The 17,500-nt window shown below is 42.9% G+C and overlaps 2 protein-coding genes and 1 long non-coding RNA gene across 3 annotated transcripts in view; 2 read left to right on the top strand and 1 right to left on the bottom strand.

Moving 5' to 3' along the window:
• Positions 1–17,500, bottom strand: part of LOC128355691 (uncharacterized) — a 162,938-nt gene that overhangs the window by 72,298 nt on the left and 73,140 nt on the right. The gene's annotated exons all lie outside the window — the stretch shown is intronic.
• On the top strand, positions 1,258–2,731 carry LOC128355676 (nuclear factor 7, ovary-like). The gene has a single exon (XM_053316001.1). The coding sequence runs from the start codon at positions 1,279–1,281 to the stop codon at positions 2,665–2,667; it is 1,389 nt and encodes a 462-aa protein (XP_053171976.1). The 5' UTR covers positions 1,258–1,278; the 3' UTR covers positions 2,668–2,731.
• On the top strand, positions 6,021–7,587 carry LOC128355652 (nuclear factor 7, brain-like). The gene is made up of 2 exons (XM_053315976.1): positions 6,021–6,072; positions 6,182–7,587. The coding sequence occupies exon 2, from the start codon at positions 6,199–6,201 to the stop codon at positions 7,585–7,587; it is 1,389 nt and encodes a 462-aa protein (XP_053171951.1). The 5' UTR covers positions 6,021–6,072; positions 6,182–6,198.

The raw sequence follows: 17,500 nt of genomic DNA, 5'->3' as shown, positions 1-17,500 counted from the left end.
GTGGTGCGTTGTTATTGGGAACTGGTTTGACCGAAGAGTTGGACAACAACAAGAAGTTCATCAGTGTGCAGTCATTTGTTGGTACTGTCCTTTTTGTTTTGGGTAATATGTCAAATCTTAAATAAATCATCCAGAACAATATTCACTTCTTTGTGTTTCTATAGTTCCTGTAAAGTTTTCACACTAACAGCTGAACAGAACTTCTCCTCTGAATGAGAGTTTATTTTATAAGCTTCATGCAGGTCATGATGTTCTGTACTGTACACATTAAATCACATAAAACCTGTTAATCATTCATCTTTACAGCTGATGGTTGGTGTATTGTTGAACTTTGGACTGAAACACACCCTGTGTTACTGTGAAGCTACAACATTTATCAGAAGAGATCTGACAAAGCTCCGCCCCTCACCTGACTCACCTGAGACAAACCAGGAAACAGTTTATTGTTGGTCTCTAAAGAGACACACAGACTGAAAAACAGAGCATCAGATTCACCTTCAGACCAAACTAACAACTTCCTCTGAGTGAGTACAGCTACAGGAGAGAAAAGTGGAAAACTAGAACTCTGCTGCTTCAACCTGCTGACTCTCCACACACTGAAGGTGAGTTTGACTAAAAACTGGAGTCACACTGAAAGTAAATGTCAGTGAAGTTAGTAGAGGAGCAGCGTTAGCTGGTGAAAGATATTCTAGGTGAGGCTGTTTGTGCCGAAGCTTTCGGTAACTAAAAATAACTACAGACGAAGAAAAACTGTCATATGAACATAAAATGTACCAATCTGAGTCTAATCAGCATTTATGTGTGTGTGTGTGTGTGTGTGTGTGTGTGTGTGTGTGTGTGTGTGTGTGTGTGTGTGTGTGTGTGTGTGTGTGCTCTTATTTTTACATGAACTTCTCAATGACTTTAGTCTTGTTTATAATGAAGCTTGACTCAAGGAAATAAAACTCTAACTTAAATCTGTTGAAGTCAGGAATGATCTGTATGAAGTAACCACTGCTGGGACGACTTTCCTAGTTCTCCAGGAAAGAGGGGAAATTACTGTACATGTAAATTACCCTCTAAATAAAGGTTTATATGTTATATATGGCTCATTCTTGGTCATTCCAAACACATTCACCTGTAGAATAAGCAGTATTTATTTATTTTTAAAATATTTATTTTTTGGGAGGGGATAAAGATGAAAAATCTTTACATCAGTGAAGTTAGTAGAGGAGGGAGGGGAGCCATGACTGACTGTACTTTCTGTCTGCTGTGTTTTCAGCTTCACTCAGAGACTAAATGGCTTCAAGATCAGAGGAGGATCTCTGCTGTCCGGTCTGTCATGAGGTCTTTAGAGATCCTGTTCTTCTGGCATGTAGCCACAGCTTCTGTAAAGACTGTCTGAAGAGCTGGTGGAGACAGAAACCAACACATGAGTGTCCAGTTTGTAAGAGAAGATCTTCAAGGACTGAACCACCTCTAAACCTTGCGTTAAAGAACCTGTGTGAGTCTTTCTTACAGGACAGAGATCAGAGAGCTTCAGAGGCTCTCTGCAGTCTGCACTCTGAGAAACTCAAACTCTTCTGTCTGGACCATCAGCAGCCAGTGTGTCACATCTGCAGAGATTCAGAAAAACACACCAACCACAGATTCAGACCCATCGATGAAGCTGCACCACAACACAAGAAGGAACTTGAGGAAACTCTGAAGCCCTTAAAGGAGAAGTTAAAGGTTTGTGAAGAAGTTAAAGTGAAGTTTGATCAAACAGCAAAACACATTAAGGTCCAGGCCCAACACACAGAGAGGCAGATTAAGGAGCAGTTTAAGAAGCTTCACCAGTTTCTAGAAGAGGAAGAGGAGGCCAGGATGGCTGCTCTGAGGGAGGAAGAGGAGCAGAAGAGTCAGATGATGAAGGAGAAGATGGAGGCTCTGAGCAGAGAGATAGCAGCTCTTTCACACACAGTCAGAGCCACAGAGGAGGAGCTGAGAGCTGAAGACGTCTCATTCCTGAACAACTACAAGGCTGCAGTGGAAAGAGTCCAGCGCTGCCCCCTGCTGGATGATCCACAGCTGCCCTCAGGAGCTCTGATAGACCAGGCCAAACACCTGGGCAACCTGGCCTTCAACATCTGGAACAACATGAAGGAGATGGTCTCCTACACTCCTGTCATTCTGGATCCAAACACTGCTGCTCCATATCTCATCCTGTCTGAAGATCTGACCAGTGTGAGATATGGAGGAGAGAAACAGCAGCTTCCTGATAATCCAGAGAGGATTGATTATTATTACTCTGTCCTGGGCTCTGAGGGCTTTAACTCAGGGACTCACAGCTGGGATGTCGAGGTTGGAGACAGTAAAAGCTGGTCACTGGGTGTGTCATCAGAGTCTGTTCAGAGGAAGGGAAGCATACAGTCTGGATTATGGATAATATGGTTCTATAATGATGAATACTCAGCATTGTCACCACCAGCTCCAGACACTGTTCTCCCAGTAAAGAAGAAGCTCCAGAGGATCAGAGTGAATCTGGACTGGAACAGAGGAAATCTGTCGTTCTCTGATCCTGATACTAACACACACATACACACCTTCACACACACTTTCACTGACACACTGTTTCCATACATTGACACTTGGGATGAACTGAAGATTTCTCCACTGAAGGTCTCTGTGACAAAACAACAGGTGTGATGGATGTCTGTAGTTTGTACATAAAGTGATGTGTATGTTTCTTTAAGGACTGCTGGACTGTTCAGTATTGTGTGAGGTGATTGGTTAGATGTGTGTTCTGTTGACCAATCAGAGATTAGGACCATAGAGGGATAATTTGGGGCAGTAATCAATGAAGGATGGCGACCGGAGTTATATTGATCTGCAGTCACAATTATACAGTGCTGAGTGTGAGTTTTGGTCTGTTAATCATTTATATTAAGACAATTTATTGATATTTTACATTTTGTCTATAATTAGAGATTAAGAGAGAATTTGTATTTTGTTAACTTCCACTGGATTGTTGAGGACCACATGTAGATGATGATGGAGGTGTAGCCTACATGGATATATTTGAGTTTCTAATTTTTGCCAAGTTTCTAATTCTGTACATATTTAAAGTGTCATCTGGATTCTGAGTTTGACAAACCACAGAAAAGTGTGTTGTTAACAACCCTGCCAAATTTGAATGATTAGAAAAATCGCCAAATATATGAAATTAGGCTTCAAAGTTGTGTAAAAATCAGCCTCTTTCTCTGCTCCCAAACGCTGAAGCCCCGCCCCCTACCAAGTGTCACCTGTCAATCAAAGTCACCACCTCTACCAGAAACATGGACGCTACGTCTGAGAGCTTTCTGCTGCTAGCTCGGCGGCTAGCTTAGCTGCTAGCTCGGCGGCTAACTCAGTTAACTGTAGTCTGTAGTAGTAGCATGACCGTAGCGACCATTGAGGTATTTTTTTTCTTGAAGTTTCGTTTCATTGGGAATTGAAAACGACGAGACAATTATCCTTGCATCAACGAACCGTCGTGCATACATTGACACTGTGAGTAAACTGAAGATTTCTCCACTGAAGGTCTCTGTGACAGTGAATCACAGCAGTTAGAGATGATGATGATGATGATGATGATTAATATATAAATATACTCTACATGTAAAATACTGATACTAATTCAAGTTTTGAAGTATTAACTTGTAATTGTTGTACATTGGTTCAGATAGTTTGGGATGTGTTGGGTATGGGTTAGGGTTAGGGTTTGTGGATCTCTTGCATGTCATCTGCATCATTTTGTACAAGAAACTAAACATTTGTGACAGTTTTTAGTTCAATCTTGTTGTAACATTGGCTCAAAATAACAGATTGTCAAAGTTAACCTGATGTTGTGTTGCTGCTTTATTTCTCAACTTTAACACAGTGACTTTTAGTGTGGAAGCATCATGTTGTTGAGTTTGGTGCAGTTAAATGTGTATTTACTGTTGAGTTTTATGTATTTCAAAATCCATATAAATATGTAAACTGTAATGTAATCTTGGGATTTGGTTTTAAATATAAAGGTTGATTGATGAACTTCAGAGGTCTTCAATTCTTCTTGTACTTGATGTCTCAGTCAGCAGGCATTTGGTTTTCTTTAATACCTGAACAAAAACCCACCGGTCACTCCAAGCGCCTGCAGAAACATGAGACAAAAACATATAAACGGGTCAGTGACAAATAACTGTTGGCAAAATGAGCAATTCAAAAATATCTTATAGTTTTAAAAGCAGCATCAGGTTTGTTAACATGTACATTTAGTCTGTGAGAACCTGCTGCTAGCTCGGCGGCTAGCTTAGCTGCTAGCTCTGCGGCTAACTCGGCAGCTATTTTAGCTGCTAGCAAGGCGGCTAGCTCAGCTGATAACTCGGCGGCTAACTCAGCTAACTGGCTAACTGTAGTCTGTAGTAGTAGCATGACCGTAGCGACCATTGAGGACACCGAGGTCATGTCTTCTGTATTTTTTTCTTGAAGTTTCGTTTCATTGGGAAGTGAAAACGACGAGACAATTATCCTCGCATCAACGAACCGTCATGTGACACGTACTTGGAGATACCGCTGCCATGTCAAAACTAAAGTAGTCGGCTATAACCAGCAGTGGAGTGAGGCCTTGAAATCCACCAAGAAGTCAAATACCCCAAAACAGCATCTCTTTATGTCACAGTGACAGTGAAACAATAAAACATTACAGAATAAATAAAATCACAATCAACAAAAGCAATGAAGAGAAGAAGAAACTAAATGGATTTGAAAAGGTGGGTCTTGGTCAGAGGTGGAACAGAGGTTAGCATCTGATGAATGGAGGTAGGGGGGGGGGCCAGGTTGTGGAGGGATTTTAAAGTGAAAAGGAGCAGTTTATATTGGATGTGAGGGATGGAGAGCCAGGGGAGGTTCTGGAGGACGGAGCCATGTGATCCTGAGAACTGGTTTGACTGAAGAGTCGAACAACAACAACAAGTTCATCAGTGTGCCGTCATTTCTTATAAGTGTTGGTACTGTCCTTTCTGTTTTTGGTAATATGTCAAATCTTAAATAAATCATCCAGAACAATATTCACTCCTTTGTGTTTCTATAGTTCCTGTAAAGTTTTCACAGTAACAGCTGAACAGAACTTCTCCTCTGAATGAGAGTTTATTTCATGAGCTTCATGCAGGTCATGATGTTCTGTACTGTACACATTAAATCACATAAAACCTGGCGGAGAGTTCCTATCCTTTGAAAAGAAGCCAATGCGGAAGTAACTTAGAGCTGCATTCTATCAAAAGGCCACCAGGGGGCGACCGTCTCTATACAAGTCAATGGAGAATTCACCAACTTCTCACTTGATTTCTAACCTCAGTAAACGTTTTCAAAATGTGTTTATGGTCTCAATCGCTAGTTTAAAGCCTTCTTCAATGCAGTATGATGTTCATTTGGGACATTTTGGCCTCCCTGATTTTATATGTGACGATAAAGCAGGCTATGTGGCTACGTTGTGATTGACAGGTTGATTGACCAATGTCCTTGAGATCCAGCCCTCGCAACCAATCACAACCTCCCCACTCCACCGTTGGCCCCACCCATACGTCCGCCCATGGCCCCGCCTCATGCCCATATAATTAGAATCCGTGTTTTTATTTTTCCCAGCATGCACCTGAAATTTTCAAGATGGTGCTGCCCAGATTAGAAACGATTGGCTTCCGAGCAGCAGTCCACAAACCAATGGGTGACGTCACGGATGTTACGTCCATTTCTTTTATACAGTCTGTGCATGAAACCTGTTAATCATTCATCTTTACAGCTGATGGTTGGTGTGTTGTTGAACTTTGGACTGAAACACACCCTGTGTTACTGTGAAGCTACAACATTTATCAGAAGAGATCTGACAAAGCTCCGCCCCTCACCTGACTCACCTGAGACAAACCAGGAAACAGTTTATTGTTGGTCTCTAAAGAGACACACAGACTGAGAAACAGAGCATCAGATTCACCTTCAGACCAAACTAACAACTTCCTCTGAGTGAGTACAGCTACAGGAGAGAAAAGTGGAAAACTAGAACTCTGCTGCTTCAACCTGCTGACTCTCCACACACTGAAGGTGAGTTTGACTAAAAACTGGAGTCACACTGAAAGTAAATGTCAGTGAAGTTAGTAGAGGAGGGAGGGGAGCCATGACTGACTGTACTTTCTGTCTGCTGTGTTTTCAGCTTCACTCAGAGACTAAATGGCTTCCAGATCAGAGGAGGATCTCTGCTGTCCGGTCTGTCATGAGGTCTTTAGAGATCCTGTTATTCTGTCATGTAGCCACAGCTTCTGTAAAGACTGTCTGAAGAGCTGGTGGAGAGAGAAACCAACACATGAGTGTCCAGTTTGTAAGAGAAGATCTTCAAGGACTGATCCACCTCGTAACCTGGCGTTAAAGAACCTGTGTGAGTCCTTCTTACAGGACAGAGATCAGAGAGCTTCAGAGGCTCTCTGCAGTCTGCACTCTGAGAAACTCAAACTCTTCTGTCTGGACCATCAGCAGCCAGTGTGTCTCGTCTGCAGAGATTCAGAAAAACACACCAACCACAGATTCAGACCCATCGATGAAGCTGCACGACAACACAAGAAGGAACTTGAGGAAACTCTGAGGCCCTTAAAGGAGAAGTTAAAGGTTTGTGAAGAAGTTAAAGTGAAGTTTGATCAAACAGCAGAACACATTAAGGTCCAGGCCCAACACACAGAGAGGCAGATTAAGGAGCAGTTTAAGAAGCTTCACCAGTTTCTAGAAGAGAAAGAGGAGGCCAGGATGGCTGCTCTGAGGGAGGAAGAGGAGCAGAAGAGTCAGATGATGAAGGAGAAGATGGAGGCTCTGAGCAGAGAGATAGCAGCTCTTTCACACACAGTCAGAGCCACAGAGGAGGAGCTGAGAGCTGAAGACGTCTCATTCCTGAACAACTACAAGGCTGCAGTGGAAAGAGTCCAGCGCTGCCCCCTGCTGAATGATCCACAGCTGCCCTCAGGAGCTCTGATAGACCAGGCCAAACACCTGGGCAACCTGGCCTTCAACATCTGGAACAACATGAAGGAGACGGTCTCCTACACTCCTGTCATTCTGGATCCAAACACTGCTCATCCATATCTCATCCTGTCTGAAGATCTGACCAGTGTGAGACGAGGAGGAAGGAGACGGCTTCCTGATAATCCAGAGAGGTTTATAGGCTCTATTGTCCTGGGCTCTGAGGGCTTTAACTCAGGGACTCACAGCTGGGATGTCGAGGTTGGAGACAGTAAAGACTGGTCAGTGGGTGTGTTATCAGAGTCTGTTCAGAGGAAGGGAAACATAGAATCTGGATCATGGACAATAGAGTTCTATTATTATACATACTCAGCATATTCACCACCAGCTCCCCGCACTAATCTCCCACAGAAGAAGAAGCCCCAGAGGATCAGAGTGAATCTGGACTGGAACAGAGGAAATCTGTCGTTCTCTGATCCTGATACTAACACACACATACACACCTTCACACACACTTTCACTGACACACTGTTTCCATATATTTGGACTGAGTTTGTACATCCACTGAAGATTTCTCCACTGAAGGTCTCTGTGACAAAACAACAGGTGTGATGGATGTTTGTAGTTTGTACATAAAGTGATGTGTATGTTTCTTTAAGGACTGCTGGACTGTTCAGTATTGTGTTAGGTGATTGGTTAGATGTGTGTTCTGTTGACCAATCAGAGATTAGTACCATAGAGGGATAATTTGGGGCAGTAATCAGTGAAGGATGGCGACCAGAGTTATATTGATCTGCAGTCACAATTATACAGTGCTGAGTGTGAGTTTTGGTCTGTTAATCATTTATATTAAGACAATTTATTGATATTTTACATTTTGTCTATAATTAGAGATTGTGAGATAATTTGTATTTTGTTAACTTCCACTGGATTGTTGAGGATCACATGTAGATGATGATGGAGGTGTCGCCTACATGGATATATTTGAGTTTCTAATTTTGACAGTTGATAATTCTGTACATATTTAAAGTGTCATCTGGATTCTGAGTTTGACATACCACAGAAAAGTGTGTTGTTAACCACCCTGCCAAATTTGAATGATTAGAAAAATCACCAAATATATAAAATTAGGCTTCAAAGTTGTGTAAAAATCAGCCTCTTTCTCTGCTCCCAAACGCTGAAGCCCCGCCCCCTACCAAGTGTCACCTGTCAATCAAAGTCACCACCTCTACCAGAAACATGGACGCTACGTCTGAGAGCTTTCTGCTGTTAGCTCGGCGGCTAACTCAGTTAACTGTAGACTGTAGTAGTAGGTTGTGGAGGGATTTTAAAGTGAGGAGGAGCAGTTTATATTGGATGTGAGGGATGGAGAGCCAGGGGAGGTTCTGGAGGACGGAGCCATGTGATCCTGAGAACTGGTTTGACTGAAGAATCGAACAACAACAACAAGTTCATCAGTGTGCCGTCATTTCTTACAAGTGTTGGTACTGTCCTTTTTGTTTTTGGTAATATGTCAAATCTTAAATAAATCATCCAGAACAATATTCACTCCTTTGTGTTTCTATAGTTCCTGTAAAGTTTTCACACTAACAGCTGAACAGAACTTCTCCTCTGAATGAGAGTTTATTTTATAAGCTTCATGCAGGTCATGATGTTCTGTACTGTACACATTAAATCACATAAAACCTGTTAATCATTCATCTTTACAGCTGATGGTTGGTGTATTGTTGAACTTTGGACTGAAACACACCCTGTGTTACTGTGAAGCTACAACATTTATCAGAAGAGATCTGACAAAGCTCCGCCCCCACTGATGCATCCAAGGACTCAGAAAGGGCAGGAGTAGCTTTTATTGTTCCTGAGTTTCAGGTAACAGTAGAGAAAAGGATCAGTGGGGAAGTGTCCGTATACACTGGGGAAATGGTGGCAATATTATTAGCAGTACAGTGGGTTGAAGAGGTAAGACCCCTCAGAGCAATTATTTGTTCTGATTCAAGTTCATCACTAAAGAGTCTTCAGTACAGTCACTCACACAGCAGGCCAGACATTTTGATTGAGGTGCAACAAACACTATACAGGGTGCAAATGATGGGGATTACATTGGTGTTTTTATGGGTACCGGCACACATTGGGGTAAAAGGGAATGAGGAGGCAGATAAGGCTGCAAAAGAGGCAACAAAACATAGTGTCATTGACTTGGCAGTTAGTCTCAGTAAGTTAGAAATCAAAAACATAATCAAACAAAGATTGAGGAGTAGGTGGCAAAAGCAATGGGAGGAAGAGAGGACAGGACGGTGGTTTTACACAATACAAAGGAAAGTGGGAGACATGAGAAGTACAGGACGGGGCAGAAGAGAGGAAACAATAATATCAAGACTTAGGTTTGGGCATACGGCACTAAATGGTACACTAGTTAAAATCAGGCGGGGAGTTCTGGTCCTCTGAAATGAGGCCAACCAGGAAGTAACTTAGAGCTGCATTCTACCAAAAGGCCACCAGGGGGCGACCGTCTCTATACAAGTCAATGGAGAATTCACCAACTTCTCACTTGATTTCTAACCTCAGTAAACGTTTTCAAAATGTGTTTATGGTCTCAATCGCTAGTTTAAAGCCTTCTTCAATGCAGTATGATGTTCATTTGGGACATTTTGGCCTCCCTGATTTTATATGTGACGATAAAGCAGGGTATGCATTAGGGCGTGGCTACGTCCTGATTGACAGGTTGATTGACCAATGTCCTTGAGATCCAGCCCTCGTAACCATAGCAACCTCCCCGCTCCGCCGTTGGTCCTGCCCATACGTCCGCCCATGACTCCGCTTCATGCCTATATAAGTAGAATCTGTGTTTTTATTTTTCCCAGCATGCACCTGAAATTTTCAAGATGGCGCTGCCTAGATTGGAAACTATTGTCTTCCGAGCAGCAGTCCACAAACCAATGGGTGACGTCACGGATGTTACGTCCATTTCTTTTATACAGTCTATGGATAAAATAGGGAAACATAACACGGGTGAATATGAGAAATGTGGTCAAGCTGAAACAGTAGAGCATGTTATGGTGCATTGTCGGGGGTATGAAGATGAAAAGGCAGAGGTGGATTAGAAAACTAGAAAACTGATCTCAGAACAATGTTACAGGAACACGCTGGGAGTAGGTGTTGGCAATTGATGTTAGAGTTTATTAGAGTGAGTGGTTTAATGGGGAGGATATAAGTTCGTTTTTTTTTTTTTTTGTTTGTTTGTTTGTTTAATGTATTATTTATTTATTTATTTTTCTTGTAGTATTTATTTAGTTATTTTGTGAGGGTGTTATTGCCATTTTGATCCACACTCCATACCAGTAGGTGGCGGTAATGTACCAATTCATTGTTTGCCAGCCACCATTAAACAACAGAAGAAGAAGAAGAAGAAGAAGAAGAAGAGATCTGACAAAGCTCCGCCCCTCACCTGACTCACCTGAGACAAACCAGGAAACAGTTTATTGTTGGTCTCTGAAGAGACACACAGACTGAAAAACAGAGCATCAGATTCACCTTCAGACCAAACTAACAACTTCCTCTGAGTGAGTACAGCTACAGGAGAGAAAAGTGGAAAACTAGAACTCTGCTGCTTCAACCTGCTGACTCTCCACACACTGAAGGTGAGTTTGACTAAAAACTGGAGTCACACTGACAGTAAATGCCAGTGAAGTTAGTAGAGGAGGGAGGGGAGCCATGACTGACTGTACTTTCTGTCTGCTGTGTTTTCAGCTTCACTCAGAGACTAAATGGCTTCCAGATCAGAGGAGGATCTCTGCTGTCCGGTCTGTCATGAGGTCTTTAGAGATCCTGTTCTTCTGTCATGTAGCCACAGCTTCTGTAAAGACTGTTTGAAGAGCTGGTGGAGAGACTGACCATTCACGTGAGTACCTGGCAGTAGCTGATATCTTCTATATTTTCTTTCTTTATATTTATTTGTCTGTTTGCTGGAGATCCGCCGGAAAACCCGAAGCAGACTTCTGAGTTGGGTTTTGGGGCATATTGAATGTAAACAGGATTGGACTGATTTCTTGTTGGATTTGGGGAATAACTGGAACTGACTTTTTACCAGTAGGTAAGGTCCACCAGTAGGTAAGGTCCACCTTGAACTGAGGTGGAACATTGAACATAGGGGACTCTTACACACACACACACACACACACACACACACACACACACACACACACACACACACACACACACACACACACACACACACACACACACACACACACTCACATCGGTCACACTGGGGATTGGGGGAGTTTTTGGTTTTGGTTTTGTATGATTTGACGTTTCATTTCGTTACTTATTATTTGTCAGACTGGACTCTGACTGGCGGCCCACAGGACTAAACGAGGTCGAATCTGTTACAACCTCATCGATTGAAATAAATGTTTAATTATAAAATATGAACTATTGCTAGTATAGAAACCGATTAAGATGCATTATCATGAGATTAATGTTGTCGTTTTGTTCTGGTGCACAGACACACACACACACACATAAACACACACACACACACACACACACACACATACACACAGACACATAAACACACACACACACATACACACAGACACATAAACAGACACACACACACACAGACAGACAGAAACACACACACACACACACACACACACACACAGACAGACAGAAACACACACACACAGACAGACAGAAACACACACACACAGCGGCCTGCAGCAGTAGTATTTCCCCACATGAAGAAGAAAGTGGTGAGAAAGTTTTGATTTATTAAGTAGTTACTTGCAGATTTATCGTCAGTGTTTCAGGGTGTGCTTTATTGAGAGAGAGAGAGAAACAGGTTCTTCTGGTTTTTGTGCTGCAGCTGTAATGAGAAGTCGTCACACAGCGAGGAGGAAGAGGTGTGTGTGTGGATCGCTGCTAATTTGCTGCAGATCCAGTTTCCCTCCTCTGTCGTGTGTGTGTTTTATAGCCGTGTGTCAGTTTGCTCTAATCTCCTCTCTCAATGAAATGAATGCAAATCCAACTCAAATGAAGAAGCTACTTTAGCTGCTTTAACTCGACTGGGAGTAAATTTCAAGTGGAAAATCTGAAACCTGCATTATGCTGAGCGAGAAGAGGATGATGTCAACGTGAGGATGATGTCAAAGAGTCTACTCATAGAGGAGGGGTGTCAAACATGTGGCCCGCGGGCCAGGACCGGCCCGCCGAAGGGAGCAATCCGGCCCACTTTCCTTCCTTACATCTGTCCTTCCTTCCTACCTTCCTTCTTTGTTCCTTCCTACCTTCCTTCTTTGTTCCTTCCTACCTTCCTTCTGTCTTTCCTACCTACCTTTCTTCTGTCCTTCCTACCTACCTTCCAGTGACGTGCGGTGAGGTTCATGTCTGGTGAGGCACTGACTTCATCACAATCTCCTTCCTGCTTCGCTTGAAAATCCAGTTTACAAAACTGTTTTAATTTTGCTATGTAATCCTCCATACTGAAAAAAGGCCAGACAAGAAGGGAAAAAAACGGATGACTTGCCGACTTGCTCACTGTAGCTGTAGCTTACTGTCACTTATTCTGCAGCTAATGAGTCGTAATAAGAATCACTGGGATCAGGAGCGCCCCCTGCCATGAGGCCGGAGAACTGCGTGCCTCACTTAGTGACTTTTTGCAGCCGTTTTATGCTGCTCAGCACACGAAACACGCTACAAACACTGTACATTATATCATCAGCTAAACTATGGAAATTTAGTTCATATAGTAAAAGTGTTTGAACATGTTAATAGCGACATACAGAGAGACAGCTGTACAGCTGTACTGTCTCACTGCATAGCATGCCAGCGCAGTAAGCCGAGTCATTGCGCAATCCATGGTGAGGCTCGTCTCGCTGCTGCCTCACTGCGCGTCTCTTTTCAGTGTTTGATCAGTACATGTGAAAATTCAGAGATTTTGAATTAAAAATAATCCGAAACTGGTAAAGTTAGATAGAAAATAACGGTATAGTGCAAATCACTGGACAAATATAACCATTTATTATTTTTTTCATTTTTAAGTCTTTTTCCATGATAACAGGTGAGGCACGGCCTCACCTGCCTCCCCTGACCGCACGTCACTGCTACCTTCCTTTCTTCGTTCCTTCCTTCCATGTGTCCTTCCTTTTTTCCTCTCTACCTTCCTTTTTTCCTTCCTACCTTCCTTCTTTGTTCCTTCCTATCTTTCTGTCCTTCCTACCCACCTTCCTTTCTTCATTTGTTCCTTCCATCTGTCCTTCCATTTTTCCTTCCTACCTTCCTTCTTTGTTCCTTCCTACCTTCCTTCTGTCTTTCCTACCTACCTTTCTTCTGTCCTTCCTACCTACCTTCCTTTCTTCGTTCCTTCCTTCCATGTGTCCTTCCTTTTTTCCTCTCTACCTTCCTTCTTTGTTCCTTCCTATCTTTCTGTCCTTCCTACCCACCTTCCTTTCTTCATTTGTTCCTTCCATCTGTCCTTCCTTTTTTCCTTCCTACCTTCCTTCTTTGTTCCTTCCTACCTTCCTTCTTTGTTCCTTCCTACCTTCCTTCTGTCTTTCCTACCTACCTTTCTTCTGTCCTTCCTACCTACCTTCCTTTCTTCGTTCGTTCCTTCCATGTGTCCTTCCTTTTTTCCTCTCTACCTTCCTTTTTTCCTTCCTACCTTCCTTCTTTGTTCCTTCCTATCTTTCTGTCCTTCCTACCCACCTCCCTTTCTTCATTTGTTCCTTCCATCTATCCTTCCTTTTTTCCTTTCTACCTTTCTTTTACCTTCCTACCTTCCTTCTTTCCTTCCTACCTTCCTTCTTTGTTCCTTCCTACCTTCCTTCTTTGTTCCTTCCTACCTTCCTTCTGTCTTTCCTTCCTACCTTTCTTCTGTCCTTCCTACCTACCTTCCTTTCTTCGTTCCTTCCTTCCATGTGTCCTTCCTTTTTTCCTCTCTACCTTCCTTTTTTCCTTCCTACCTTCCTTCTTTGTTCCTTCCTATCTTTCTGTCCTTCCTACCCACCTTCCTTCCTTCTTTGTTTCTTCCTACCTTCCTTCTTTGTTTCTTCCTACCTTCCTTCTTTGTTCCTTCCTACCTTCCTTCTGTCTTTCCTACCTACCTTCCTTCTTTGTTCCTTCCTACCTTCCTTCTGTCTTTCCTACCTACCTTCCTTCTGTCCTTCCTACCTACCTTCCTTTCTTCGTTCCTTCCTTCCATGTGTCCTTCCTTTTTTCCTCTCTACCTTCCTTTTTTCCTTCCTACCTTCCTTCTTAGTTCCTTCCTACCTTTCTGTCCTTCCTACCTTCCTTCTTTGTTCCTTCCTACCTTCCTTCTGTCTTTCCTACCTACCTTCCTTTCTTCGTTACTTCCTTCCATGTGTCCTTCCTTTTTTCCTCTCTACCTTCCTTTTTTCCTTCCTACCTTCCTTCTTTGTTCCTTCCTACCTTTCTGTCCTTCCTACCTACCTTCTTTGTTCCTTCCTACCTTCCTTCTGTCTTTCCTACCTACCTTTCTTCTGTCCTTCCTACCTACCTTCCTTTCTTCATTTGTTCCTTCCATCTGTCCTTCCTTTTTTCCTTTCTACCTTTCTTTTACCTTCCTACCTTCCTTCCTTCCTTCCTTCCTTACTTCCTTCCTTCCTTCCTTCCTTCCTTTTTTCCTTCCTACCTTCCTTCTTTGTTCCTTCCTACCTTTCTTCTGTCTTTCCTACCTACCTTCTTTCCTTCCTTCCACATGAGATCAAATTGGTGTGTATGTGGCCCTTGAATGAAAATGAGTTTGACTCTTCTGTAATAGAGATTAAAGTTTAATGCTGACATGTGGAGAGAAAAGGAGGCATTTAACCCTCCTGTTGTCCTTGAGTCAAGGAAGGAAGGAAGGAAGGAAGGAAGGAAGGAAGGAAGGAAGGAAGGAAGGAAGGAAGGAAGGAAGGAAGGAAGGAAGAAAAGGGGGAAGGAAGGGATGGAGGAAGGAAGGAAGTTTTTATTTTAATTTTAGTTAACTAAATTATTTTTAGTTTTAGTGAACTATAATAACCCTGATCTGAAACCAGGACTTTGTCTTACAGGCTTTTAGATATATCTGAATAATATCTGACATCAAACCAGAAACCCAACATTACATTTATTTATTTATTTAATTTTTTCTCTTACTATTATTACTATTTTTGACTTCCATTTTCTCTGTTGTATTTGAAAGGGAGGAAGGGAGGGAGGGAGGGAGGGAGGAAGGATGGATGAAAGGGAGGGAGGAAGGATGAAAGGGAGGGAAGAAGGATGAAAGGGAGGGAGGGAGGGAGGGAGGAAGGATGAAAGGGAGGAAGGAAGGATGAAAGGGAGGAAGGAAGGGAGGGAGGGAGGAAGGATGGATGAAAGGGAGGAATGGAGGATGAAAGGGAGGAAGGAAGGATGAAAGGGAGGAAGGGAGGGAGGAAGGATGAAAGGGAGGAATGAATGAAGGAAGGGGGGAAGGAAGGATGAAAGGGATGAAGGGAGGGAGGGAGGAAGGATGGATGAAAGGGAGGGAGGAAGGATGAAAGGGAGGAATGAATGAATGAAGGAATGAATGAATGAATGAATGAAGGGAGGAAGGAAGGATGAAAGGGAGGAAGGAAGGATGAAAGGGAGGGAGGAAGGATGGATGGAGGAAGGATGGATGGAAGGGAGGAAGGGAGGGAGGGAGGAAGGAAGGAAAGATGAAAGGAAGGAAGGAAGGAAGGAAGGAAATAACACATGCATTTTGGTTGAAGTCACACACCTACACACACACACACACACTCATCTACTCCCTACATGACTCATTTTACCTATTTGCTCTTCTTTGTTCACTTTGAATACATTTTACTTTCATCCTGTTGAATCCCAGAGTCTCCGGGCTGTGACAGGAAGCACAGATCTACGCTGCCATAAAATAAAAAAAAATAAAAAAGAAAAGAAAAGAAAAGACAAATATGTTGACACCCTGGATGTTTATTGTGAGCATTTCCCACAGATACATGAAGCTGTCACTGCTTCATTCAAAAGTTATGGAAATGTTTTGAGATGTAAAAACAGAAGAAAACCTTGACAGAGACAAAAAGAGACAAAACATCTAACCTACATCCTCTTTACAAAAAAAAAAAGTAATAAAAATAGAAAAGGCTCCTCTCCTTATATAACCCTCGTTCGTCTCCCCACAGCCTCGACATGAAGCGGGGGGGGGGGGGGGGTACGTAAATCATCCTGAATTCTGTTTGAAGCGTGACGTCAGCGGGAGATTCTGACGCCGATCAGATACACAGCAGGAGGAATATATGGGGGAATGTGAAGAGAGAGGAAGACTGAGAACTGAAGTAGATTAAGATCTCATATGGAAGGAAGGAAGGGAGGTAGGGAGGAAGGGAGGGAGGGAGGAAGTAAGAGAGGAGGAGAGGAAGGAAGGAAGTGAGGAACAGTCAAATGAGATGGGGTCACAGCCTCGACATGAAGGGGGGGGGGGGTACGTAAAATGAGGAAGGAAGGAAGGGAGGAAGGAAATGAGGGAGGAAGGAAGGAATTGGGGAAAGAAGGAAATGAGGAAATGAGGGAGGAAGGAAGGAAATTAAATTGGACAGTATGTGGCCCACCTCTGCCTTTAATATCTTTCCATCTATACGGGCGGCTCAGTGTCTCACATCACCCTGAAACCCTCACCGAGAGGTCAGAGTTAATTCTTCCTTCCTTCCTTCCTTCCTTCCTTCCTTGTCACATCACCCTGAAACCCTCACCGAGAGGTCAGAGTTAATTCTGGCCTTTTAGATTTAGCACCACGGACAGCTCCGCTCTATAACTTACACCTTGTATCATAAATAATAAATGAATTCTTTCCTTCCATCTGTCCTTCCTTCCTTTATTCCTTCCTTCTTTCCTTCCTTCCTTCCTTCCTTCCTTCTGTCTTTCCTTCCTTCTTCCCTTCCTTCCTTCCTTCTGTCTTTCACTCCTGTCTTCTCTTCCTTCTTTTCCTTCCTTCCTTTCTTCCGTCTTTCACTCCTGTCTTCTCTTCCTTCTTTTCCTTCCTTCCTTCCTTCCTTCATTCCTTCCGTCACTCCTGTCTTCTCTTCCTTCCTTCCTTCCTTCCTTCCTTCCTTCCTTGTCACATCACCCTGAAACCCTCACCGAGAGGTCAGAGTTAATTCTGGCCTTTTAGATTCAGCACCACGGACAGCTCCGCTCTATAACTTACACCTTGTATCATGAAAAATAAATGAGTTAAGTTCCACGTCCGTCGTCATTTTGAAAACACACGAGAATACAAATGGGAGCACGAAGTGAATGAAGAATAAGATCATTATGTACACAAATAAATAATTTAGTAAACTCAGGAGTTTACAGTTCAGCTCAGTTCAGACGCTGTTTCACTTCTTCTCTTTCCTCTCTGGTAATCGCCATCCGGTGGTTTGGATAAAGTTTCTCCTGCAGACTCGAGCTCTGAGAGTTTCCTGGTTTTCTTTTAGGAAGGGACGAAGGAAGGGAGGAAAGAGGAAGGAAGGAATTGGGGAAAGAAGGAAATGAGGAAGGAACGAAG

The sequence above is a fragment of the Scomber japonicus genome, chromosome 3 (genome assembly GCF_027409825.1).
Source record: "Scomber japonicus isolate fScoJap1 chromosome 3, fScoJap1.pri, whole genome shotgun sequence".
NCBI classification, from domain to species: domain Eukaryota; kingdom Metazoa; phylum Chordata; class Actinopteri; order Scombriformes; family Scombridae; genus Scomber; species Scomber japonicus.
Note: the sequence above shows the minus strand (reverse complement) of the source record. Positions and strands in the feature narration are given on the sequence as shown.

Excerpts from the sequence above, each read along its gene's own strand:
- LOC128355676 (XM_053316001.1), top strand. The coding sequence starts at position 1,279 with ATGGCTTCAAGATCAGAGGAGGATCTCTGCTGTCCGGTCTGTCATGAG.
- LOC128355652 (XM_053315976.1), top strand. The coding sequence starts at position 6,199 with ATGGCTTCCAGATCAGAGGAGGATCTCTGCTGTCCGGTCTGTCATGAG.